This window comes from Pseudorasbora parva, chromosome 15 (genome assembly GCF_024679245.1).
Source record: "Pseudorasbora parva isolate DD20220531a chromosome 15, ASM2467924v1, whole genome shotgun sequence".
NCBI classification, from domain to species: Eukaryota; Metazoa; Chordata; class Actinopteri; order Cypriniformes; family Gobionidae; genus Pseudorasbora; species Pseudorasbora parva.
In genome coordinates this window covers 44,651,327-44,679,226 of record NC_090186.1, presented here as the reverse complement: position 1 = coordinate 44,679,226, position 27,900 = coordinate 44,651,327, and the positions used below count along the sequence as shown (strand labels likewise).

General features: G+C 38.8%; 2 protein-coding genes across 3 annotated transcripts in view; both read left to right on the top strand.

The window, feature by feature from the left end:
• The first annotated feature begins 707 nt into the window (after positions 1 to 707).
• Positions 708 to 5,654, top strand: LOC137041736 (E3 ubiquitin-protein ligase pellino homolog 2). Its single transcript, XM_067418345.1, has 5 exons — positions 708 to 1,037; positions 1,130 to 1,231; positions 1,822 to 2,019; positions 2,976 to 3,161; positions 3,953 to 5,654. The coding sequence occupies exons 1-5, from the start codon at positions 897 to 899 to the stop codon at positions 4,538 to 4,540; spliced, it is 1,215 nt and encodes a 404-aa protein (XP_067274446.1). The 5' UTR covers positions 708 to 896; the 3' UTR covers positions 4,541 to 5,654.
• Positions 5,655 to 5,769: 115 nt separating this feature from the next.
• Positions 5,770 to 27,900, top strand: part of fig4a (FIG4 phosphoinositide 5-phosphatase a) — a 130,912-nt gene continuing 108,781 nt past the window's right edge. Inside the window, exons 1-2 of one of the 2 annotated variants that reach the window (XM_067418332.1) lie at positions 5,770 to 5,794; positions 24,129 to 24,236. In XM_067418332.1, the coding sequence (XP_067274433.1) occupies positions 24,174 to 24,236 (63 nt within the window). In that variant the 5' untranslated portion in view covers positions 5,770 to 5,794; positions 24,129 to 24,173. Of the gene's footprint in view, positions 5,795 to 23,402; positions 23,528 to 24,128; positions 24,237 to 27,900 lie in introns of those variants that run through there. The other variant, XM_067418331.1, reaches the window with a different exon arrangement.

The following is a 27,900-nucleotide window of genomic DNA, read 5'->3' as shown; positions in this document are numbered from 1 at the left end:
CCACAAGAAAAGAAAAAATTGAGCAATATGTTTGCATCAGTTTTAAAGCATTTTTTTTTTAAACTTAGTAAAATCTAGGATTTTAATTGATTATCACTATTATAGATTAATGCATGATGTTTCATCGTTTAAGGCCATTTGGTGTCTAAATAAGACTCTTTGTGATGTTGTTGAAGAGGAGTTGTATTTTTCTTTCTTTTAGAAAATAATGATTTTATTGGTTTTAATGGCAGTGTGTGATATGTAACTAGTTTCTGTGAATTGTAATAAAAGGGGTTTGAAAATAAAAAAAATCTCTCTCTCTCTCTATCTATCTATCTATCTATCTATCTATCTATCTATCTATCTATCTATCTATCTATCTATCTATCCGTCTGTCATCTATCTATCTATCTATCTATCTATCTATCTATCTATCTATCTATCTATCTATCTATCTATCTATCTATCTACCTACCTACCTACCTACCTACCTACCTCTCTCTCTCTCTCTCTCTCTCTCTCTCTCTCTCTCTCTCTCTCTCTCTCTCTCTCTCTCTCTCTCTCTCTCTCTCTCTCTCTCTCTCTCTCCTCTCTCTCTCTCTCTCTCTCTCTCTCTCTCTCTCTCTCTCTCTCTCTCTCTCTCTATCTATATCATAGGTAATTATTATACACAGTACACACACATATTTTGAATGCGATTAATCAATTAGACAGGACTAAATTAATGAAACATTTTCAATAGACTGCAGCAATTAACATTTCATCAGACCCTCTAGTAAATGACACGTTGTTGTGTTTAGCTGTCTCTTGTCTGTTCAGAATCGTGGAAGAATGACAATCTCTATTTGAAGCACAAACTTCCTTATTGTGTGTTTATCCAGAACAGACTGAGATATGAGATGATGTGAATCTGAATGTGTTGCAGGTATAATGGCTCTCTGCCAGGAGGAGACCGCGGCCGTAAGAGGAGCCGCTTTGCTCTGTACCGGAGGGCCAAAGCCAACGGCGTCAAGCCCAGCACGGTGCACATCCTCAGCAACCCTCACGACAGCAAGGTGTGTGTTTTATTCAGCGCATTTCAGGTGCACTGAAGGGCAAATGCAGAGGGAATTGTGGGATTGTGACGCTGCGTGACCTTTGGTTGCAGGCGGTGAACAGCAGGGGGCAGCACAGCATCTCCTTCACCCTCTCCAGGAGCCAGACCGTGGTGGTGGAGTATTGCCATGACAACGACACCGACATGTTCCAGGTGAGTCTGCAGAGCATCGTGTTCATTATAAAGGCAAAGCTCGACATTAAAGGGTTAGTTCAGCCATAATGAAATGTCTGTCATTAACTCCTCTCCCTAATGTCGCTCCACACCCGTCAGACCTCCGCTCATCTTCACACACAGTTTAAGATATTTTATATTTAGTCCGAGAGCGTATGCAAGTGTATGCACACTATACTGTCCATGTCCAGAAAGGGAATAAAAACATCATCACAGTAGTCCATATGAGACATCAGTGGGTTAATTAGAGTCTCTGAAGCATCCAAAATACATTTGGGTCCAAAAATAACAAAAAACTACGACTTTATCCAGCATTGTCATGAACTTTATTCTGCACGCTGATTCATAACCGTTTGAATCTTTATTTGAGGATTGAACACAAACGCGGAAGAGAAGCCAATGCTGAATAAAGTCGTAGTTTTTGTTATTTTTGGACCCAAATGTATTTTGGATGCTTCAAGAGACTCTAATTAACCCACTGATGTCTCTAACCCTTTAAAGTCGAGCTCTGTATAAAGGCAGCATGAAGTAAATAACTGAGGCTGATCTGTCCCATAATGCCGTTGCAGATCGGTCGCTCCACGGAGAGTCCTATAGACTTCGTGGTGACGGACACACCGGGAGGCTCCAAGGAGAGCGAGGATTCGTCTGCGGCGCCCAGCACCATCTCCCGCTTCGCCTGCAGGATCGTCTGTGACCGCAACCCTCCATTCACCGCCCGCATCTACGCCGCCGGCTTCGACTCCTCCAAGAACATCTTCCTGGGGGTTGGTATTATTTATTACAGAAAACCGGACACAACCATCATTGTTAGGGTTCAGATGTTGGTTAGTAGCCACTATATTTTTATATTAAAAAGGTGAAACATAAGTAGCAAATAAAGACACGTTATATCAGCACCATATCGGTATCGGCTGATATATGATTATATTTAATGTAAATGTTAACGGCCCGATAAGAGAATTTGGCTGATATATTAAACACAGACTTGGCTTTTAATGGTGAGATTTTTGTTTTGTAATCAGGCTCTCAAAAATAATATGATTACATTTTTTAGCCAAAATATCGGTTATCGGCTTTCAAATTTTAAGAATTATCGGTTATCAGCCAAAAATGTTCATATCGTGCATCTCTAGTAGGGTTCAGATGTTGGATAGAAGCCACTAATATTTTTATATGAAGATGTTTTTAAAGTCACAATGAAATGTAAGTAGCAATCAAAGACACGATATATTGGCACCATATCGGTATTGGCCGATATATGATCATTTTTAATGTTATTGTTATTGACCAGTAAGAAAATTTGGCTGATATATAAAACCCAGACTTGGCTTTTAATGGTGAGACTTTTGTTTTGAAATCAGGCTCTCAAAAATGTTAAGAAATTTGGATTTAAATTTATCAGACAAAATATCGGTTATCGGCATTCGAATATAAAGAATTACTGGTTATCGGCCAAAATGTTCATATCGTGCATCTCTAGTAGGGTTCAGATGTTGGATAGGAGCCACTAATATTTTTTATGTTAAAAAGATGTTTTTAAAGTCACAATGAAACGTAAGTAGCGACTAAAGACAAATATATCGGCACCATATCGGTATCGGCCGATATATGATTATTTTTTATGTTTTCGTTATCGGCCTGATAAGAAAATATGGCCAATATATTAAATGCATTTTGTCAGTTCACACAGACTCCTAATCAAAAAGCATCTCTCATGCAGGAGAAAGCAACTAAATGGAAGAATCCGGACGGTCACATGGACGGACTCACCACCAATGGCGTGCTAGTGATGCATCCGCCGGGCTTCCCCGAAGAGCCCAAGCAGGGCCTATGGAGGGAGATCTCAGTGTGTGGAGACGTGTATGCGCTCAGAGAGACCCGGTCCGGCCCCATCCGTGGACCGCTGGTAATTATGAGCTCTTGTGACCTTAAAGGGTTAGTTTAATTAAAGCCATAATATTAGCCATAAATGACAATTCTCTCATTAATTACTTACCCAAAGCCCATCTCACTACAGCGGCTCTACAATCATTGATGAAGAGGCCAGAATAGAGTTAGTGCGCAAAAAACACTAAATAACGACTTATATAGTGATGGCCGATTTCAAAATAAAGATTCGAACCGTTATGATTCAGTGAATCGTTTCATGATTCGGATCGCCAATGTCTCGTGATTTCAGCAGTTTGACACGCGATCCGAATCATGAATCAATTCACTGAATCATAACAGTTCGAATCTTTATTTTGAAATCGGCCATCACTATATAAGTCGTTATTAGTTTTAGGTTGCTGCTTGGTCAGAACCCTGTCTTCACGTGTGTGTGTGTGTGTGTGTGTGTGTGTGTGTGTGTGTGTGTGTGTGTGTGTGTGTGTGTGTGTGTTTGTGTGTGTGTGTGTGTGATGGGTAGGTTTAGGGGCTGTGTGTGTGTGATGGGTAGGTTTAGGGGCTGTGTGTGTGTGTGTGTGTGTGATGGGTAGGTTTAGGGGCTCTGTGTTTGTGTGTGTGATGGGTAGGTTTAGGGGCTGTGTGTGTGTGTGTGTGTGTGATGGGTAGGATTAGGGGCTCTGTGTGTGTGTGTGATGGGTAGGTTTAAGAGCAGTGTAGGGGGATACAAAATACGATCTGTACAGTATAAACACCATTATGCCTATGGAGTGTCCCCACATTTCACAAAAACAAACGTGTGTGTGTGTGCAGGCTCAGGGCGAGAGCAGCGCGCTGCAGGACGGCTCTCTGGTGGATCTGTGTGGAGCGACGCTGCTGTGGCGAACGGCTGACGGGCTACTAAAGGCTCCGACGCTGCGGCACCTGGAGGCCCTCCGGCTGGAGCTGAATGCGGCGCGGCCCCAGTGCCCCGTGGGCCTGAGCACGCTGGCCTTCCCCAGCCTCCCGCGGAGCCACAGCCTGGAGGAGCGCCAGCCCTGGGCCTACCTCTCCTGCGGACACGTCCACGGCCGGCACGACTGGGGCCAGCGGCCAGAGCGGCACCGGGACCAGGAGGACGGTGGCGGCTCCGGGGGCCGCAGAGAGTGCCCTCTGTGCCGGACCGTCGGCCCCTATGTGCCGCTGTGGTTGGGCGGCGAGCCGGCCTTCTATGTGGACGCGGGTCCGCCGACGCATGCCTTCGTGCCGTGTGGTCACGTGTGCTCCGAGAAGACGGTTCGGTACTGGGCCGAGACGCCACTGCCCCACGGCACTCACGCCTTCAGGCCCACCTGCCCCTTCTGCTCGGCCCCGCTGGCCCCCGCGCACACACGCCTCATCTTCCAGGGGCCCATCGATTGATGACGGGGCCGAACGAGGGGACGAAAGCGGTCGGGAGTCTCACCAAAACGTTACGGATAATGGGTTTAAAGGGTTAGTTCAGCCAAAAAAGGGAGTTCTGTCATTAATCACGGGTGTCGAACGACATTAGGAAGACCTCCGTTCATCTTCACACACAGATGAAGATATTAGTGTCGAATCCGATGGCTCAGAAAGGCCTTCATTGACACCAATGTCAGGACGAATAATTCACTTTAAAGGGTTATGCTGCCTTCACGTGCTATCGGAAATGTAATAATTCCGACTGTGTGTGAGTGTGTGCGTGTGAGAGCGTGTATGAGTGTGTGTGTGGGTGCGCATGTGTGAGTGCATGCATGTGTAAAATCAGTGTATGCGTGTTCTGCTCCACCTATAGGCTCATATTACTAACACACTCTTTAAATAACACAGAAATACTGCACTATTGACTTTAGAGCAGGTGTGTGTTGGTCAGTGGTCAGTGGTTTTCAGTTCCTCACAATAGCAACGCTCCAACAAAGCTCCTGAACACAGCTGGTTTAGACCAGACGCCCAATGAGGGAACACACACACACACACACACACACACACACACACACACACACACACAAACACACACACTCACACAAACACACACACTCTGATGGGGGAACAGGCACACACACTCTGATGGGGGAACACACACACACACACACTCTGATGGGGGAACACACACACACACTCGCTCCTGCTCACTGAAGGCTTCTCTCCGTAACGCAGTGTGAGACTCCTGACCTCCTTCGCCTCTCAGCGGCCGAAACGCTCACACACGGACCGATCCTCAACACACACTCCTCTATCAAGCGCTTGTTTTCAGCAATAAACAGCCGGAGAAGCGAGCGGTCCGTGTGCTCGTCAGCCCTCCTGATTTCTTCTTCTTCTTTTCTTTGATTTCTAGAATGTTCTAGCGTTTAATGCCGGTTGTAGCCGCAGTATATGCCGTAGTCGTTTCAACTTGTCAAGATGTCATATTTTTCTACATGACTGTGTTACTAAAGCTTGTTTAGTAACTTGTTTTATATACAAGTGTTTCACATATAGCAGTATATAGATTATATATATATATATAAATATATCTTATTTTCTGTACATGATATGATTTGAGTCCAGGAGAGTTTGCCGACTCGCGTCTCGGATGATGAATGTACGATCCGGCTGCGATCTCCTGGTGCTAGCGCTAACTCCACTGAGTGTTTCGCTTCAGGATAACTTTCATCAGTACGTCATTCTCTCACACACACACACACACACACACACACGTTTGTTTTTCTGAAATGTGGGGACATTCCAGAGGCGTAATGGTTTTACACACACACACACTGCCCCTAAACCTACCCATCTCTCACACACACACACACACTGGTGTTTTTGTGGCCTAACCCTATACCTAGTAATCTTCATCTTTTAACTCACTTTATGTGACTTTAACCCTCTCATGAAGCTCGTTGAGACTCGTTAAAAATCACAACTTTATCAGATTGTCATTAGACTAAATGACCACAAAAAAGCTTAATGTTGTGAAAAATTATATAGGAAATACAGAAAAGTGTGTATCATCAACAAATTAGCCATGATATAGCAATGAAGGGATTAACTCTAAAACGTTAAGAGTTTGAAACACTCTCTCTCTCACACACACACACACACTGACTTAAACACAAACAGTCACACACACGCACACACATATTTACTATACATAAACACACACTCAGGCACCCACACATGCTCACACTTATAAAAAGCACACACACACAACACACATTTAAAAAAACACTACCACTCTCTCACACGCTCACTCTCTCTCATACACATTTACTCCCTCCCTCACTCCGTAACACAAATACAAACTCTCTCTCACACATAAACAAACACACACTCTTACACACACTTACTCACGCACACAAACAAACTCTCACACAAACACTTACACACACACACACACACTCATACACAAAAACGCATGCACGCGCACACACACACACACACGAACACACAAACGGATGCATGCACACACACTCACACAAACACGCACACACACCATGTAATGCATTACACTCACCAAATGACACTAATCTGCCTTCAAAATGTTTTATTTTAAAGGCGTTTTGTATATTTTAACATGAAATACTGCTTTAATTGAAAAGTAATACACACATTAGGAGTTTTTGTATTATTTTCAATGGGAATAAAGTTAATTATTAAATATTATTTCATAAATATTCATCAGTACTATCAAATTGTCTTGAAATTCAAGATGAAAAAGAACAAATATTATTGAACAAAAAGATAATCCATTGCTTTGACTGAAAATAGAGTTTAATTTAACGAAGGACACCAGAGGGTTAAGCACTATAAAGAACAGCGGCGTGAAGATTAAAGTGGAAAACACCTCACCACGACATAACACACACTGCAAACAATTATTTAGAAAATAAGTTACCTGGTTGCCTTAAAATTGAGTTTATTGAAATTAAAATTTTGAGTTAATACAATGAACATTTTTTGAGATTCGACAACCTTTATCAAAATACTATTAATTTTTGTGAGCATATTGGGTAATTGTGTGTTTTATTTGTGATGACGCAGCCAAATTGTGCTATTTTCATGATTTATCACATTTTTTATGTGGTTCAGATACAATATTTTGAGTTTCTATTTATTAAACAAATTTCCTTCATTGCATCAACTCACATTTTTAATTTCAATAAACTCAAAATTTTAAGGCAACCAGGTTACTTACTTTTTTAAGTTAAACCAACGAAAATTAACAGTTTTTAAAAAATTTTTTTTTTTTTTTACAGTGCATCACTGATGAAAGTTATTGTTCTGAAGTGTGCCCAGTAGTGGTCTCACACACACACACACACACACACATGCCTGCACACCTCGCACTGTGCATCTGAGCATTATAAGCTACACACTCAACAGGGTTTAGAGACTCAGACGCTCTACTTTACCTCACAAGCTGTAGACAGACCTCAGTTCACGAGCACATTATTTGACCCCGGTCGTAATCTTTCGCCTGATGTTATGAGACGGTTTATCATGAATCAGGGACGCTGAATCAATGCATATTAATGCAATAGTTCTGAACCGGTATGCACTTAACAGAAAAGAAATGCTCTTTTCCATGCAAAGGACACAAGACGTTACGTTATTTAGTGCTGGGCAATCGATTCATCTAAAATAAAAGTTTAAATAAAATACGTGACAACAAATAAGGGTTTTTTAATCTAAAAAAGCTGAATAGATAATCTTTCTATTAATATGATGGAAGTTGAGGGTGCAAAAAAATCTAAATATTGAGAAAATCTCCTTTAAAGTTGTCCAAATGAAGTCCTCAATGCATATTACTACTAATTATACATTTATGATATGAAAATGTGCTGAATATCGTCGTTGAACATGATCTTAATATCCTAATGATTTTTGCCATAAAAGAGAAATGTATAATTTTGACCCTTATGATGTATAGTTGGCTCTGGCTCAGATATACCCGAGAGATTAGGACTGCTTATGAGCTCCACGGTCACAAAATAGACTAATTTATTTATGAAAGCCTTAATATATAATGCGTTAATTATGCACCTCTCATGAATAACTGTAACCACGGTGGTTGTGTGCTCCAGGGTCACGTGTGTGTGTGTGTGTGTGTGTGTGTACGGTGTATAATTATGACCATATAAATACACACACATGTATGTACGCATTTAAGAACATTTTTATATTTATATATAAAATATTTATATATGATAAATTATATAAATATAATACTCACGCAAGTATATCTTAAATATATAGATGGAGTGTATTTATATATTATTAATAATAATAATAATACACAGTACACACACATATGCAGTCAAACCACAAATGATCCCGACACTGAGCTGAGCATGTTTTGCTGAAGTGTTTGTTCTTTAATTGCTAATGTGACCTTTGACCCCACGGACTGAACTAAATGAAGCATTTTCTAAACCATAGCGCATAAACTCTGAAAATGTGTCTGAATAAATGTTGGTTTGACTGTATTATGAGCAGTGTTGGAGAAAGTTAATGATGGAAAAGTAATGCATTACAATATTGCGTTACTCCCTTAAAAAGTAACTGTGTTACTTAGTTACTTTTTAAGAAAGTAATGCGTTACGTTATGTTACGGTAAGCAACTCAAGTTACTTTACTAGTTACTTGAAAAAGTAATTTGATTACGTAACTCAAGTTACTTTACTAGTTACTTTACTAGTTACTTGAAAAAGTAATTTGATTACGTAACTCAAGTTACTTTACTAGTTACTTTACTAGTTACTTGAAAAAGTAATCTGATTACGTAACTCAAGTTACTTGTAATGCGTTACTTTACTAGTTACTTGAAAAAGTAATTTGATTACGTAACTCAAGTTACTTGTAATGCGTTACTTTACTAGTTACTCGAAAAAGTAATCTGATTACGTAACTCGAGTTACTTGTAACGCGTTACTTTACTAGTTACTCAAAAAAGTAATCTGATTACGTAACTCAAGTTACTTTACTAGTTACTTGAAAAGTAATCTGATTACGTAACTCGAGTTACTTGTAATGCGTTACTTTTCTAGTTACTTGAAAAGTAATCAGATTACGTAACTCGAGTTACTTGTAACGCGTTACTTTACTAGTTACTCGAAAAAGTAATCTGATTACGTAACTCAAGTTACTTTACTAGTTACTTGAAAAGTAATCTGATTACGTAACTCGAGTTACTTGTAATGCGTTACTTTTCTAGTTACTTGAAAAGTAATCTGATTACGTAACTCAAGTTACTTTACTAGTTACTTGAAAAGTAATCTGATTACGTAACTCGAGTTACTTGTAATGCGTTACTTTTCTAGTTACTTGAAAAGTAATCTGATTACGTAACTCGAGTTACTTGTAATGCGTTACTTTTCTAGTTACTTGAAAAGTAATCTGATTACGTAACTCGAGTTACTTGTAATGCGTTACTTCACTAGTTACTCGAAAAAGTAATCTGATTACGTAACTTGAGGAGTTACTTGTAATGCGTTACGCCCATCACTGACTATGTAAACATAAACTTGTATTTCGAATGCGATTAATCGATTGCCCTGTGCTACTTTTTATTTTTAAACCCATATGCACAATATTTCAAGTTATATATATAATGATTCATGTCCGTATTAAAAATGCTGCACACGTTTGCCATCCAAACGCTGCTGATTCTCGCTGTGGCCGATCTGAAATGCGACCGTGGCTTTAATCTGGACGTGTTGCTCCTCTGAGACTGAGAAACAGGTTAGAAACTTTAGGCGTCTTGTAGCAGATTATCAGCTCTGTGTCCGAGACGGACGGTTCCTGTCTTCCAAACGCGTTCCACTCACACACTCCGCTCAGGGTTACACTAGTCGAAGTTTACACACGTTGGGACTGTCGACGGGGAATCAGAGGGCCATGGCATCTCCAGTGCAAACTCAACCTGTGTCTGTTCGGTTACGGCGGACGGGATCGCTCCTTTTTGGGACTTTTATATGACGTGATTGATCTGCAGTTTTGAGTGTTGTCCGTTGTGTTGCTTTCGAATGAGATGTGACGATAATGCACCTTGTGTTTGACCCACTGAATAAAGCCTCTATCTCAAGACACGAATCCTGACCTTTGACCTTTCCACTGCCACGGTGCACTCCAAGTCTGATGCTTAAACCCAAGGTGCACTGACAATCACACGCCATCACGTGAATAAAGTCATCTTTTCAAAATACACACAGGCTTTTTTTCGTTAGTTTCATTATTTAATGTGCATCGTTTTTGTCTGCGGAATGACATTCATTTGGTATTTGTGTGTTTGATTATGTAAACAAGTCAGATTATAGCAACATTTGGTGTGTGTTTTGATGCTCTGGGTTTGTGTTATGACAGACTTCTGTCATATTTTTGCTGTAACATGATGTTTATGGAGGACAATCTGCAAAAACAATAAATATGCAAAAAAGTAACAATCCACAAAATTCTACATAAATTAATAAATAAATGTGCAAATAAATCCACATATTCCTGCATAAATTAACTATATAGGCCTAGATAATTAAATGTGAGAGATGTTTGGGGATTACATAAAAATGTTAAATGGAATGCTAAACTAAAAGTTGTCCTTTTCCCCTCTTATAACTGTTTATTTATTATTAAATGTAATGTATTTATTTTTCCTTGGTGCAATATGCTAATAAGCAGGTGCCAATCAAACATCTGAAGGCGGTCTGTGTGCCACCATTGGCTGATGACTGTTGACGCCCTCTTTATTAGCATATTGCATCAAGGAAAAAATAAATACCAAGAAACATTGAAAAAATATTCAATCAAGTCACCCATTTATTCATGCAGGCACATGTGGATTAATGTATTTATTTGCGCATTTATTTATATATGTATTTAATGTAGAATTTTGTGAATGCATTTATTTGTTTACAAGCGTCTACTATTGGTGCCAAATTATCAGAAAATACTTTTTTATGGTAAACTGATTCATTCTCTACTTGTGAGAGATATTTTTGTCATTTGTCTATCGAAAAATAATTTATCCACCCAATAGTTTATCAATAACGTCGAGAGTTTTTTCTGTCACTAGAAAATCGCAACTGTCGATTCCCGGTTTGTGAATGAATCACTGAGTCGGTTCTTTTCCATGTATTGGTCGAGTTCGCGCAGGTTTTTCCGAACTGTTGATGAAAAACTTATAATTAAATCATTAAAAGGGTCAATCATTTTAAATGTTACTAAAATTTTAAGAGACCTCCTTCTGTAAATATTTTAGATTAAAAAAAAACTGTGAATCCCTGAATTAGCGTAACAGCCTTAATCGGTTCATCTGAATCATATGGACGGCTCACTGAATCGTGTCTGTAAAACGTGATGCTTTTTTCACAGTCTATGTTTAGAACACGTACAACAAATAGTGCTGGATTAAGTGCAATATTTACCCACAAACAGCTCAAATAAACCAAAACGTTGATCAGCGAGCTATGAAGATAAAGATAAAACACTTAACCAAACTGATATTACAGAACAGAAGGCCACACTATTAAAGAACTTAGAGAAACTTCTGTCATTTAAATTCTTTGTAGTTATAGTTACATTAATAATGCAAAAAAGTTAATAAAACAAGTATTTATTTGATAATAACACGTTAATGAACATTAGCGTAAATACATAATGTAAACAAGCCGGATTTTAGCAAAATATGGTGTTTTTTTGATGCTTGCGAGCTCTAGGTTTGTGTTAATGACAGACATTTGATTCATATTTCTGCTATAACATGATATTCGCACTAATAATTGTTTTACAGTCTATGTGTGTGTGGATTGTGTGCCGGATGAAGGTGAGATGGCGTGTGTCGGCCGCTAGAGGCCGCTGTGGCGCTTTTAATCACTGCATGACGTCACCGCTTTTTAAAGTTTTATTTTATTTATAAAACATCACAATATTAAAGCAATACATAGACATGGAAAAAAGAGACAAAAGGATACATAGACACAAGTCAGCTGCCAGGGTAACATAAAAAACAACATTAAAAAACCGTACACCTTAAGAGGACAAGAAGGTTGAATAAAGATAGTTTTAATTGCTTTGGGATTAACAGAGCTCTGGATAGTTTCCATTTACTTCTCTAGATCATCTTTGAATAGAGAAAAGTGAGGTTTAGAGACAGAAATATTTTGCTTATGTGGAATTTAGCTAGTAAGAAACACAAATAAATTATGTAATGTTTCCCTTTTGAGTAGTGAAACAAACCAAAGAAAACATCTTTAAACCAGAACGAAAAGTCACTCACAAAATAAGATTAACATGAACAATTCTGACCAAAATTTCTCTGCACTGAAAACCCTAATAAGTTAATTGAACTCAATTGATTTGAGTAAACTCGTTCCCTTAATTGAATTGAGTAATGGAGTCTCCTAAAACTTGCATATTTAAGTTCACTTAACTTGGTGCTCATGACATGCAATATACAAGCAACTATTCCTTTAAAGCCCCGCTGAAGGGCTTCGAATCGCGCCACATTATTCAATGTGTTGACGTAATTTCCCCTGAAACGGCTCCAGCTGTTAGAAGCTCCTCCCCTTTTTTGAAACAGCCAATAGCGTTTCGTTAATAATATCCCAGTTTGACAAGAGCCGTTCTGGTAAAGCCAGTTTCCTCTAACCGTTTATCATCATAATCTCCTCCATATCGCTCTGAAAAACAGCATTCTGTGCAGAATTCAAATGAGTCGATATGTGTGTCTGCGCCGACTCGCGCATATGATCCGCTCTCGTGTCTGTAGTCTAACTTTAGACCAGAGCCATTGGTGTGTGTGTGTGTGTGTGTGAAACGAATGTGAAAACAGACTTCATTCGCCTCAGCTGAAAGCATATTTACACTGAATCGTTTCCTATCGCATGTGCTCTGAGCCTTTCAGCCGTGTAGAAATTAGTAAATGTGTGTTAACAACTGACCGATTTCAGCCGTGTAGGGGGCGGGGCTTCAGATTCTAGAGAGCGTTTGATTGGACAGAAGATTTGACGAGAAGGTGAAGTCTGCGATGATGTCATCAAAATCTGTAATTCGTTTTAACGATGGTTAAGTTTTGAACGCTTATATCTCCTAAATGCAAATTTTGTAATTTTTTTGGAACACACACCAGCTTATTAATAACTTAAGGCTAACACAGTCATACTAAAAGATAAAAAACATAAATTTTGATTTCAGTGGACCTTTAAGATGTTTTGTGAATACGGCCCCAGAACAAGAAGACAAAGATTAATAATAACAGAAAAAAAGAAGGGAAAAAAACAAACAGAAAACAACATTGAAGAAAAAAAGTGTTTTGCTCTTAGTTAAGGAAGCTTGTTTTCGCCACAGAGTAAAAAATAAATAAATAATTTGCAATTGCGAGGACAAAAAGTGTAAATTGTGGGATCAAAAGTCGGTATTATCTTCTCAATTTCTTATTCCACGGTGAAAACGAAGCTTACGTACTTATTATCTTAATAGATTTGCCTGCTGAAAAATGAAGGAGGAGCCATGACGGCTCAGGCCAAAGTTCTTCGCATTTCGTTTGCTGACCTGGAACTTAATCCTCATATTAAACCTTTACATAAAAGAAACAATTCGTAAGATCATTTGATGGGTAACAATGTTTTAAACAAGACACAAATTACAATAGTGTCATCTAAGCTCACTTATGTTGCTTCAAACCCATTAGACTGGTTCATTTTCAGAACATAAATTCATTAATAATCTCTCTTCATTTTTGTCTATCCGGTCAAGCAAACATTACATCAACGATACATATCGTCACATTATTATATCACGAAATATTGTTACTTACACCCCCAGATGCAGGGGCGTAGCCATCTTTTCAGAAGTGAGGGGGACAGAAATGTCGTAATACCATTTATTATTATTTTTGGACCAATATAATTTATCGCATCTCTTGCTTTTAATTGGGCAAGATATCAAATACACAGCTGAACAATAACCACTAATTAATATGTATAATATTATTCTCCTATTTTATGTGCCAATTTTATGATTGGTTTATATACTACAAACACTTGTGCATTAAGTCTCCATATTTATACAATGTAATATATATATATATATTCTGATGTAAACCAGCTGTTCTCTGTGTGAATATATAGTAAAGTGTGATTTATTCCTGTGATCAAAGCTGAATTTATCATCATTACTCCAGTCTTCAGTGTCACATAATCCTTCACTGATCATTCTCAGATGAGGATCTGATGATCAACACACACTTATGATTATTATCAGTTGTGCTGCTCATGGTGCTGCTTAATTTTTGTGGAAACCATCTAAACATTTGTGGTAAAAATTAAAAAAGAGAGAAATTAATACTTTTGTTGATCAGACATGCATTAAATTGACCACAAGTGATAATTTTAATATTACAAAAGATAATAATTGATTTAATAAATGCAAATAAATGCTGTCCATTGAACTTTCTATTCATTAAAGAATCCTGAAAAATAACATGTAGGCTCTCATGGTTTCCACAACATTTTTAAGCAGCACAACTGTTTTCAACACAGATAATAATCATAAATGTGTGTTGATCATCAGATCATCATCTGAGAATGATTAGTGAAGGATCATGTGACACTGAAGACTGGAGTAATGATGATAAATTCAGCTTTGATCACAGGAATAAATTACTATATATTCACATAGGAAAAAAACTGTTTTAATTTGTAATAATATTTCAAAATATTACTGTTTGAACTATTTTTGATTACATAAATGCAGCCTTGGTGAGCAGAAGATACTAAACATTAAAAGCTGCATTATTCATATGATAGGCTATACTTTATTGTCAATAAATAGCGTACATTGAGATGACTTGAAAAACACACATTAAGCATATATTGTCGCAATCGTCTGATTGTCGTCGTCACGTTTCATCACTCATAACGATTGTTTTCCTTCAGCTGCAGCTCCAGCGTGACTGGATATTACCTCTACGAATCCGCTTTTGGACTTTCTGCGAGAGCGCCCTCCTCATATTTAGATGCGAATAAAACGGCAGGTCATGCATAGATTAGCCTATTTTTTGTCTCTGAATTTAAATCTTGATGTATTCACATTGGTTTCTTTGTAAATACATTTGACCGTGACGCCGTGACCGTGATTAGAGAAGGCTGTCGTCCCTGTTAACTTGCCCGCCTCCGCGCAGGTAACGTGCCGGTTCGAATCCCGCTCGGAGCGGGTCGACTAAGATCGGTGAGACCCAGTAAAAGTGCGGGGGACGAAAATACATTTTATTAAAAGTGAGGGGGACACACCCCCACGTAATCTACGCCCATGCCTAGATGTGAGGTGACTGCGTTGATAAGTGGCGTTTTTTTCTTTTCTTTCTTACGTTTTTTTAATTTAGTTTAACCAAAATTATAAAAATGCAAAAAATAAGTAGGAATATTTGCACTGTCTTCTTTTTTCTTCTTCCTCTAAGCGGAAATAAAAGCCTTTCTGTGATTGGTCAGGTTTCACACTCATACTGTATTTCGATTTACAGTAAATAAATAAAAAAAATACTATATTTTAATGGTGCCAGGGGGGATATTTCCCACAATGCAACTGTATAACTGTCTTACAGTACAATACAGTTAATTACTGTGAAATTTACAATAAATATGTGCAATGTCAAGCAACCACAATGCATTCAGAGCACAGAAACATGCACACACACAAAAAAAAAACACTGGGACACCATAGCAACGCCCTGACAACCACCCACATAATCTTGGGTCACAGTGGTACATTTTAGCGGGGACTAACAAAACTCCACAAAGTTCATCCCTAAAACTAGTATTCCTTTAAGGAAAGTAACATATGGGTCATGTCAACATCTATCTATCTATCTATCTATCTATCTATCTATCTATCTATCTATCTATCTATCTATCTATCTATCTATCTATCTATCTATCTATCTATCTATCTATCTATCTATCTATCTATCTATCTATCTATCTATCTATCTATCTAACACACCAGCAAAATACAAATCATCAACAACAACTGTAGCATCCAATCAATATTGAGAAGGCCAGAACTGATGGTTAAGTGAATTTTATTGCCGTCCTTGTCATTAACCAACGTAAGAGCTGAGTAAAAGCAAATAAACCATGCATTACCATCACATTTTGAACATTACACAGCTCATTACACTAGTTTCAATCCGATAGCATTACAAAGTTATACATTTTACGATAAACATTTCAAATAGCTCAAATATATTTCTTTACAAACCTTGTTCTCCAATTGACTGAAGCTAAACCTTGTAGTTTTAACTGTTTTTAACTGTGAACCTTTCCGACTTTCCTTTCGTCTTTTCGGCGCTCGCCAGGTACATTTCCGTTCTCATACTTCCGGTTTTTTGGTTATCAAAATAAAAGCCTGATACCGTAATAATAAAACCATATAATGTAGCTATGATCAAAATAATGCTTAACTACTCTGATGGCCTTTACACTCCCACCAAATTATTTGCTGTTACACATATAAAAACACAAATAATTTCTTCAAGTTAAAGTTACATAACCGGAATGCAGAAATAACCTAAGAAACATGTTACAACTGTAACGTCATCATTTCAATACACTTAAGCATTACAAATGTACCTTTTACCATCTTCTAGTAGCAGAACTAACTTATGTACTGGACGTTCTACTACAGACATTTTGTTCACCCGTTGACCTCTTTTGTTAAGATTTCTGTCTGCAAAGCCTATTTTGACCTTTCTGACAAGTCCATCTGTATCTTTTACAGTGTCCAAGATTCGTCCAAGCTTCCACTGTGATCGTGGTTGCATTTCATCCTTGTCCATTACTATGTCGCCTATTTGCATGTTTCTTTTAGGCTTGTGCCATTTTTGTCTGACCATTATGTTCTGCAAGTACTCCCTTTTCCATCTGCTCCAGAATTGTTCAAGCAAGTACTGTACATGACGCCATCGTTTTTGTGCATATAAGTCCTCCTTAACGAACTGTCCTGGGGGGGGCAGAGGAGTTGATGTTTTCATTGTGACGAGATGATTTGGAGTTAGCGGCTCCAAGCTGTTTGGATCGTTGAGACTGTCTGTTGTAAGGGGGCGGCTGTTTACGATAGCAGCCGCTTCATATAAGAAGGTTCTGAGTGAGGAGTCGGTTAGTCGACCTGGTGTGAGAGCCAGTGTTGCATTAAGAACGTTTCTCACAGTCCGTATCTGCCGTTCCCATACTCCACCTGCGTGGCTAGCATGAGGTGTGTTTAGGACAAAATCACATTGGTTATCTGCAAGGAAGGTTGTCAGTTTGCTGATGTCAATTTCGCTTTGTGTTGCACTCAGTTCGTTTTTGGCACCAACAAAGTTAGTACCCTGATCACATTTTATTTGTCTGACAGAGCCTCTTAGAGCGATGAAGCATCTGAGTCCATTTATAAAGGTGTCCGTTGATAGGTCTTCTAACATTTCAACATGAATTGCACGTGAATAAAAGCACGTGAAGAGGAGGCCATACCTTTTATATTCTTTCCTTGCTTGTTTTGTCAGGAACGGTCCAAAAACGTCCATACCACAGTATGTGAAAGGCGGAGAGCGTTCAATTCTTTCTGATGGTAAGTCTCTCATTTTTTGTCCTTCCACAGGTCTCCTTTGTTTCCGGCAAAACACACACTGGCGAATGTAAGATGCAACCGTTTGACTTAACTTTGGAATCCAATAGCCCGTGGATCGTATCTCATTCATTGTGTAGCCCTTTCCCTGATGATTGACCCTCTCATGGCAATGAGCAATTATCAGTTTTGTGACGTGATGTTCTCTGGGAATGATTGTTGGATGTTTAAATGAGCTGGGAAGAGATGAGTGATGGAGCCTTCCTCCCACCTTAAGCACATTGTCCCTGTCTAAGAAAACATCCAAGTTGTACATTTTGTTGCTCTTTGGAAGTGGTTTGCCTTTGTTTAATGTCTCGATTTCGTTTTGATATGCTTGTCTTTGTAAGTCTTTGATAATCACAGTTTCTGTATTTTGTCTTTCAGTTACAGTTGTGAGTGTCTTTGATTTGTCTTTGAGCAGGTATCGTCTGAGACGTGCGACTGCGCTGACTGCACGGGACCAGGATGAGAACCTTGTGAGTCGGTCACTAAGGCTTGTATGTTCAACGGTTTCAGTGCTTAGTGTATGTACCTTTCTCACCTCTGGGTCTCCTACTGTAAGTACAATGGTCTCTTTTGTTTGAAGCTGTATTTTCTTTTCCCACAGGAAGTGAGGGCCTGTGAACCAATTAGATGAAAGCAGTTCATTTACAGATGTGCCCCTGGATGCTATATCTGCTGGGTTTTCGCTGGTAGGCACATAAAACCATTGTTGCAGTGAGGTACTGTTGCGGATTTTTTGCACTCTATTAGCAACAAACGTGTGAAACCGCCTCGCGTCGTTGTTTATGTATCCTAGAGTGACTTTTGAGTCTGTCCAGAAGAACTCTTCAATATTGTCATAGAGCAGTTCCTCTCTTAGCGTGTTACTTACAGCGACTGATACTGTGGCTGCGGTAAGCTCTAACCTTGGGATCGTGGTGATCTTTGTTGGAGAGACGCGTGCTTTGCCCATGATGAAGGTACAGTGGACCTCTTCCTTTTTGTTTATGAGTCTGAAATAAGAACACTGTCCATATCCTGTGGCACTTGCATCAGAAAAGTGGTGTATTTCTCTTTTTACCACTTCTCCAAAATCTGCAGGAACATAACATCTGCTGATTTGCACATTTTTTAGATTGTGTAGATCTCCTTTCCATAACTCCCACCGTGGCTTAAGCTGCTCAGGTAGCGGGTCGTCCCAGTCTGTTCCTTGACGACACATTTCTTGGAGAATCCCCTTTCCCTTGAGTACATAGGGAGCAATGAAGCCAAGGGGGTCGTATATTGCTGCGACTGTGGACAAGATGCCGCGCCTGGTTGGTGGTTGGTCCTTTAGCGTGATGTTAAAAGTAAAGCAATCCTTCTCCACATTCCAATAAATGCCAAGTGCTCTTTCAGTCTGTGTCTCATTAAAAGTCAAGTCCTTTGTTCTTGTATCTGTTGCATGCTCTGAAGCTGGAATGCTTTTTAAAACTTCAGAGTTGTTGGACACGAATTTGTGTAACCTTAGTCCACCCTTTGCGCACAGTTCACGTGCTTCCTTTGCCAGTCGTATAGCATCCTTTACTGTCTCTGCGCTGGTGACTCCGTCGTCTACATAGAAGTCTCTTGCTACGAACTGTGAGCCAACTGGATATGCGGAACTGTTCTCTTTGGCTAAATGTTTGAGTCCATAGTTCGCACAACCGGGTGATGAAACAGCACCAAAGAGGTGTACTGTCATCCTGTACGCTTGTGGCTGGCTGTTCATATCTTCGTCTTTCCACCATACGAAGCGTAAGTAGTTGCGATCATTTTCTTTGACTTCGAACTGGTGAAACATTTTTTCGATGTCGCACATGAGAGCTACTTGGTGCTGTCTGAAGCGCACAAGCACACCAGTTAAGTTGTTGATCATATCTGGACCGTTCAGTAAATGCTCATTAAGACAGGTGCCTTTGTGTTTTGCGGAGCAGTCGAAGACCACGCGCAACCGATCAGGTTTCTTTGGATGATAGATGCCGTGGTGCGGTATGTACCATGTCTCTCCGGGCGGTCCATCCTCGTCAGTCTTTTCAGCGTCACCCCTTTTGATGATGTCACTCATATATTTCATGTATTCCCTTTTGTATTTTTCATCTTTCAGAAATTTGCGCTTGAGCTGATTTAGTCTGGTTTCGGCGAGTTGTCTGTTATCCGGCATTTGTGGTCTTTCTTTAAAGGGTAATGGCATTTCAAAATGTCCATTTTCAGTCTGTGTTATGCCATGCTCGAGTTTCTGAAGGAATACTAAGTCCTCTTGTGACACCGTCTTTTCATTCCCGTCAGTCTCTTTGAAATCTCTCTCCAAAACACGTATTGCATCTGCTGGAGTTGAGGGAGGGATTTCTTTAACAATGATTCGGTGACAGAGACTGCTCACTGAATAGGTTTCGTGGTATGGTGTCGAGTTGCCAACTATGCTCCATCCCAAATCAGTGTGAATGGCATATGGCTCATTTTCTTTGCCTAAGATTACTTGTTTGGGTGCGAGAGCTCTAGGACAAGTATAGCCTATGAGAAGACTTACTTCACAACCGAGGAGTGGAGGGACCTCGTCTATAATCGGCAGCAAGTGACTCCATTGTTTGGCTGTTTCACATGTAGGTATGTGTTCTCTGTTAGCAGGTATGTAATCCTTTGTGTATGCAGTGGGGAGCTTAATGACTGTGGCTGAGTTATAACCTCTCACTAAGAGATCAGACACCTTTCCACTGCTTACAACTGCATTTCTACCCATCATAGTTGTTAGTTTCAACTTTACTGGACAAACATCTGCCTGCAGCTCATGTGTGACATCCTGATCAATGAATACAGTGTCGCTCTGTGTGTCTAATAAGGCATAGACCAGCTTTTCCTTGAGTGGATTAGTGGTAGTGGACAGCCATACTGGAACTATCATTGAGGTGCTGACTGACTGTTCAGATCTGGCAACGTTGAGTGACATGGCTGTTGCTGTTTCAGATGAGCTACCTTGAGCTGCATGGTTTGTGCTCACACGTGTTTCTCTTTGCAGACCATTCCTGTAGTTTTCATCATGAAGACATGTCGGGTGTCGCTTTGTGCAAGTTTCACAAGTGAGGCGGCGTTTGCAGTCCTTAGCACTGTGTCCTGGTTTTAGACAGCCATAACAAAGTCTATTGTCTTTCACATGCTTCTTTCTGTTTTCTAGAGACATTTTCAAGAGGTCAGGGCACTTGTGAAGTTGATGGGTGCCTTGGCACATCGTGCAGGGAGAGCCATTGAGTATTTTTGTTATTGTCCTTTTATCACTTTGTTCTGTGGTGTTTGTGTTATATACACTTGCCTTATTCCTTTTGATTTCCTTTGTGTTCCTTCTGTCACTGTTTGTTTCAGTGCAGCGAAGTGCATGAATGGAGGTGACTGGATTGCAGGCGACTTCAGCTTCTAATGAGAGGAAGGAGGCAAAGGCAATAAAACTTGGAAACTCACCGCCCTCCATTAAAGTCTTTGTTACCTGTCTGTTCCATCTCGCGTTTATCCAGTCTGGTAGTTTGTGCAACAATTTTTGGTTTTCTTCACTGTCATTGAGTATTTGTAGACCCTTTACATGTGGCATTGCAAGCATGCATGCATTTATGAAATCTGCAAATGCCCTTAGTCCATCAGCATCTCTAGACTGCACTTTAGGCCAATTTGATAGCCTTTCTCTAAATGCCTTCTGAATCACGAAAGGCTGGCCGTACCTTTGGTTTAGTTTGTGCCAAGCGTCGTTATATGCTTCCTCATCATTTCTAAAGAAAGTGCCTTCAAGGCATTTTCGCGCTGGGCCTGTTACGTATCTTTTCAAATAGTACAATTTGTCTGCTGCTGAGATGCCCTTTTGTTCAATCAGTGATATGAAAGTGGATTTCCATTCAATGAAGCTTATAGGGTCGCCACTAAACACTGTTGGTTCTGGCGTGGGAAGTCTGTTCAGTTTAATGCTGTCCTGCACTGCTTGAGCTAGTTGACTGACACTAGGGGGAGCTGTTTGCACAGGAATGAAAGAGAGCGCTGGTGTGGGTGTGAAATATGGGCTCACCTGTTCACTTTTAATTGACTTTACATCATCCACCTGTGATAACTCTCTGTTATATGCTTCAAACCTGGCTCGAGCTGCTTTCACTTCCCTCTGTGCTTTCAAGCGTTCCAACTCTGATGTTTGAGCTGCCATTTGTTTCTTGTGCTCCTCCTCTAGAGCTTTTATCCTTTCCTGTTGTCTTTGTTCCTCTAGTACGATCTCATATTCAGCTTCCTTTGCAGCTAGCTCTGCTGCTGCGTCGGCTCGTTTTGCTGTGAGCTGTGAAGCTGAGGACCGTTGGCTGCGATTTGAACCTGCGGTTGAGCCATATATGGACTGGGCATACTCATGCTCTAAGAGTCCACGTAAACGAGTTCTTTCGCGCTCTGCATCAAAATCCTCATCAACACCACTTAATCTTTCCAGAATTATCTTTACGATGTCATGAGTTACTGCATCGCATGCATCAATCTTTCTCCTTATGTCAGATGATGGTGCCATTTGGTTTCTTATTTCTGAATATGACTTCAATACATCATCTCTCCTTTTCTCTATTATGTCTGCGAGTTCTGACATCTCCTTGTCTGTGATATCTACCTTTAACCTTTCTCTTGTTTCGCGTGCCTGTATTTTCCATTGTTCATAAAGAGTTGTTAGTCTTTTTTCCCTTTTACTCATTTCTTCCCTTTGGAATGTTATCATCCTTTCTGTTGGTACTTTAACTCTTTCAGAACGTCTTGGCAAACTTGACATGCTTTGAGCTTTGTCTTGAAACTCTGTTAAGATTCGTTCCTTGCACCTGATTGAATCTATAATGCTTGATCTATCCTCAATTTCGTCTTTAAGTGAGTCTTTTAAATCTTGAATTTCTTGTTGTAAGTTTGTGATCTGTTCATTTATGTCAATTTGACTTACTGAAGCAGCCTGTGATTCTTCCATTTTGAGCACCTTTCGTTGAACTGTTTTATTTTCTGACCAACTTCTGCCCTCTGCTGGACTTCGCGGGAATTGCCGATGGATCCTTTAGCCCCGTTGTGCAGCATGTGGCGGTGGTCAAGCTCTTACTGTAGCATCCAATCAATATTGAGAAGGCCAGAACTGATGGTTAAGTGAATTTTATTGCCGTCCTTGTCATTAACCAACGTAAGAGCTGAGTAAAAGCAAATAAACCATGCATTACCATCACATTTTGAACATTACACAGCTCATTACACTAGTTTCAATCCGATAGCATTACAAAGTTATACATTTTACGATAAACATTTCAAATAGCTCAAATATATTTCTTTACAAACCTTGTTCTCCAATTGACTGAAGCTAAACCTTGTAGTTTTAACTGTTTTTAACTGTGAACCTTTCCGACTTTCCTTTCGTCTTTTCGGCGCTCGCCAGGTACATTTCCGTTCTCATACTTCCGGTTTTTTGGTTATCAAAATAAAAGCCTGATACCGTAATAATAAAACCATATAATGTAGCTATGATCAAAATAATGCTTAACTACTCTGATGGCCTTTACAACAACAAAACATTTTTTAAAATGTTTTTCATACTCACAAAACTATCCCGCGCAGTGTTGAGCAGTAAGGTCTTTTTCTTTTTTCAAATCGCTTTCGCGTTCATGTTGTTTGTCCCAGTAGAGACTCCGTCTCAGCTGCACTGCATGACAGTCACATGACTTATTGTTGCGTTTCGTTTATGCACAATATTTCTCCAAATATCGACACTCATGCAGGCGTACTCTTAATGTAAGTATCATTTCTTTATCACTTGTTTTAATTCCGTCAAATGTCATTCAGAAACCGTCTATTTTTTTAAGCGCGAAGAGGAAGTAAACATGACGAGACATTTCTTCTTATATTCACATTAGATTACTCCTGTATTATCATATCATTTATATATTTATATGTAGAAATGAGCTCACTCAAGCGTTATTTCACCTGTTCATTGAAATGACATTATTATTTATTATTTTACAATCTCTATTATTATGTATTTATATATTTGAGATTTATGAAGAATGACATTAGGTTAATGATCTTGGTATCATTGGAATTACGTTATTTTGCTTTAGAAATATTATTATAATCGATACAATTGTAAATGTACTATAATTTTTTTCTTCTGGGAAGCATACAAATATATTATATAGCTTCTACAAAACAGGCTAAATTAAAAAAACAGCTTTAAACAAAATATAAACAACGTAGTATCCATGATTAATTATTGATTCATTATTTGCAGGCTATGAACTTGATCTTATAATCTGTAGCCATAAATAACAGAGAAGTTTCAGAATGTAAAGCTTTGCGATGGTCAGTGTCTCATTTGCATGTTTACTGTCTGAAGGGTCACTGATTGGATGAAAGCATCATCATCATCATCTTCATCATCATGCCTCTGACAGCCGCTGTGATTGGAGGAGTTCAGAAACTGGTGCTTTACGAGACCAGAGCGGTAAGTCATGTTTTATTTATTATTATTGAATGTAGAGGTGTGCAATATTGACAAAAAAATATATCGCAACATTTTCTTACGATAATTATTGACTATAATACTTGGCAGGTTCCATTTTATATATATATATATTATTGAGCTTTTATAGGCCAAGAAATCCAAAAATTCAAAGCAAAAAGCAACTATACGTCCAGAACCCACCCCAAACCCTCCCCGATAGACTTTGAGAATATAGAAATAACAGAATGTAGACATTAAAAAAGCAAGGTTTACAGGTTCATAAAGTGCATCTGTCCATCATAAAAGTGCATCTGTCCATCATAAAAGTGCATCTGTCCATCATAAAAGTGCATCTATCCATCATAAAAGTGCATCTATCCATCATAAAAGTGCATCTGTCCGTCATAAAAGTGCATCTGTCCATCATAAAAGTGCATCTGTCCATCATAAAAGTGCATCTGTCCATCATAAAAGTGCATCTGTCCATCATAAAAGTGCATCTATCCATCATAAAAGTGCATCTGTCCGTCATAAAAGTGCATCTGTCCATCATAAAAGTGCATCTGTCCATCATAAAAGTGCATCTGTCCATCATAAAAGTGCATCTGTCCATCATAAAAGTGCATCTGTCCATCATAAAAGTGCATCTATCCATCATAAAAGTGCATCTATCCATCATAAAAGTGCATCTGTCCGTCATAAAAGTGCATCTGTCCATCATAAAAGTGCATCTGTCCATCATAAAAGTGCATCTGTCCATCATAAAAGTGCATCTGTCCATCATAAAAGTGCATCTGTCCATCATAAAAGTGCATCCGTCCATCATAAAAGTGCATCTGGCCATCATAAAAGTGCATCTGGCCATCATAAAAGTGCATCTATCCATCATAAAAGTGCATCTATCATCATAAAAGTGCATCTATCCGTCATAAAAGTGCATCTGTCCGTCATAAAAGTGCATCTGTCCGTCATAAAAGTGCATCTATCCATCATAAAAGTGCATCTGTCCATCATAAAAGTGCATCTGTCCGTCATAAAAGTGCATCTGTCCATCATAAAAGTGCATCTGTCCATCATAAAAGTGCATCTGTCCGTCATAAAAGTGCATCTATCCATCATAAAAGTGCATCTGTCCGTCATAAAAGTGCATCTGTCCGTCATAAAAGTGCATCTATCCATCATAAAAGTGCATCTGTCCATCATAAAAGTGCATCTGTCCATCATAAAAGTGCATCTGGCCATCATAAAAGTGCATCTATCCATCATAAAAGTGCATCTGTCCATCATAAAAGTGCATCTGTCCATCATAAAAGTGCATCTGGCCATCATAAAAGTGCATCTATCATCATAAAAGTGCATCTATCCGTCATAAAAGTGCATCTGTCCGTCATAAAAGTGCATCTGTCCGTCATAAAAGTGCATCTATCCATCATAAAAGTGCATCTGTCCATCATAAAAGTGCATCTGTCCGTCATAAAAGTGCATCTGTCCATCATAAAAGTGCATCTGTCCATCATAAAAGTGCATCTGTCCATCATAAAAGTGCATCTATCCATCATAAAAGTGCATCTGTCCATCATAAAAGTGCATCTGTCCGTCATAAAAGTGCATCTGTCCATCATAAAAGTGCATCTGTCCGTCATAAAAGTGCATCTGTCCATCATAAAAGTGCATCTGTCCGTCATAAAAGTGCATCTGTCCGTCATAAAAGTGCATCTATCCATCATAAAAGTGCATCTGTCCATCATAAAAGTGCATCTGTCCATCATAAAAGTGCATCTGGCCATCATAAAAGTGCATCTGTCCATCATAAAAGTGCATCTGTCCATCATAAAAGTGCATCTGTCCATCATAAAAGTGCATCTATCCATCATAAAAGTGCATCTGTCCATCATAAAAGTGCATCTGTCCATCATAAAAGTGCATCTGTCCATCATAAAAGTGCATCTGTCCATCATAAAAGTGCATCTGGCCATCATAAAAGTGCATCTGGCCATCATAAAAGTGCATCCGTCCATCATAAAAGTGCATCTGTCCGTCATAAAAGTGCATCTGTCCTAAACCTGCCAAAGTTACCAACACAATAACACGCTGCAAAATATAGTCTAATTATTGTTAGCGATAAAATCCCAGAAAATGTCTTTTTGTGTGTGTCAATATCACACACACCCCTACCGTGGCTTTGTTTGGAACTGTTTTTGCTGGTGAAAAGCAAGCAATATTTTGTCTAAAATATATTAGCTTTATTGAACTGTGTATACAATCAATATCACATTTTGTAATCGAGCTGATATTTACAGAAAAACGGCATTCTTCATGTGATAGTAACTGTTAAAGACACACTGAGGTATTTCTGCCCCTGATGTTGAATATTGACGACATTATAAATGCACGCAGTGAAAGTGTGCACCGTAGAAGTGTTGAACCCACACTGCAGAAAATGCTCTTCTTACTCAGTATTTTTGTCTCGTTTCTAGTCAAAATATCTAAAAATTCGTACATTAAGAAACATTTACTAGACAAGTAACAATTATTTTCTTGTTTTGTGAAAAATAACTCAAAATGAAGAGAGTTTTTGCTTAAAATAAGATAAATAATCTGCCAATGGGGTGAGAAAAATAATCTTGTTTTCTGTTTGAATTAAGATTATTTTTCTCACCCCATTGGCAGATTATTTATCTTATTTTAAGCAAAAACTCTCTTCATTTGAGTTATTTTTCCTCAAAACAAGACAATTACTTTTGCTTGTCTAGTAAATGTTTCTTGTTTTATGAATTTTTAGCATTTTTTGCAGTGTTTACTCGATAATGTCAGACTACTCATCATTAAAACAACAATCATGATAATATCTAGACCTGGAAAACATGGGGAAAAGCAGAATAGTTGCTGTTTAATAAACGTGATAGAGAAATGTTACTCTAGATGGCAGTGTTGAGCTTTCTGAAGCGCAGAGATCTCATCTCAGAAAGAGATACTTTAATAAGATCTCATTGACGAGTTTTGTGCAGTCTAATTATTATAGATACATTTTAATAGCTGATATAGCATGCATGCTATTTTATTTAGATTAGAATGAATTAATGCATAAAGTGTATATTTTAGACATTTTTAATCAATATTCCTTTATTTTAATATGCATTTCTGCATGCATTAATTAGCTAGTCTTGCAGTTCATTTAATAGTTAATAGTCAAATTACCAATAGTTTTAAATGATCTCTCAATGGAAACAATGCTGGATTTGATCTGATTGACTAAATGAGATTGAATGGCCTTGTCACTCTGCGCAGAAGGTCCTTTAATATTATGTTGTACTGTATCCGTCTTTTCAGCGTTAAAGCACAGGACGGGACGGACTGCACATTATAATAACGGTGTGTGCTGCGATAATCTGAGAGCACATGAAGACTGTCGTTTGGGAGGCTTTAATGTGTCTTATCTGCCCAAATAAAGAGCAAACGGCCTCAAACGGAACCATTTTTCTGTGTATTTATTCAATAACTTTGTGTTGAGTGTTTGATGCTTGAAAACGGTCAAAAACATGTCCAGATTATGTTTCATAATGTAAGACATTTTATTTAGGACTGTCCTGAATAAGATATATAAAAGATGTTTATAAATATTCCACAAGTCACAACAACGGCAGAATTTATAAAATGACCCGTT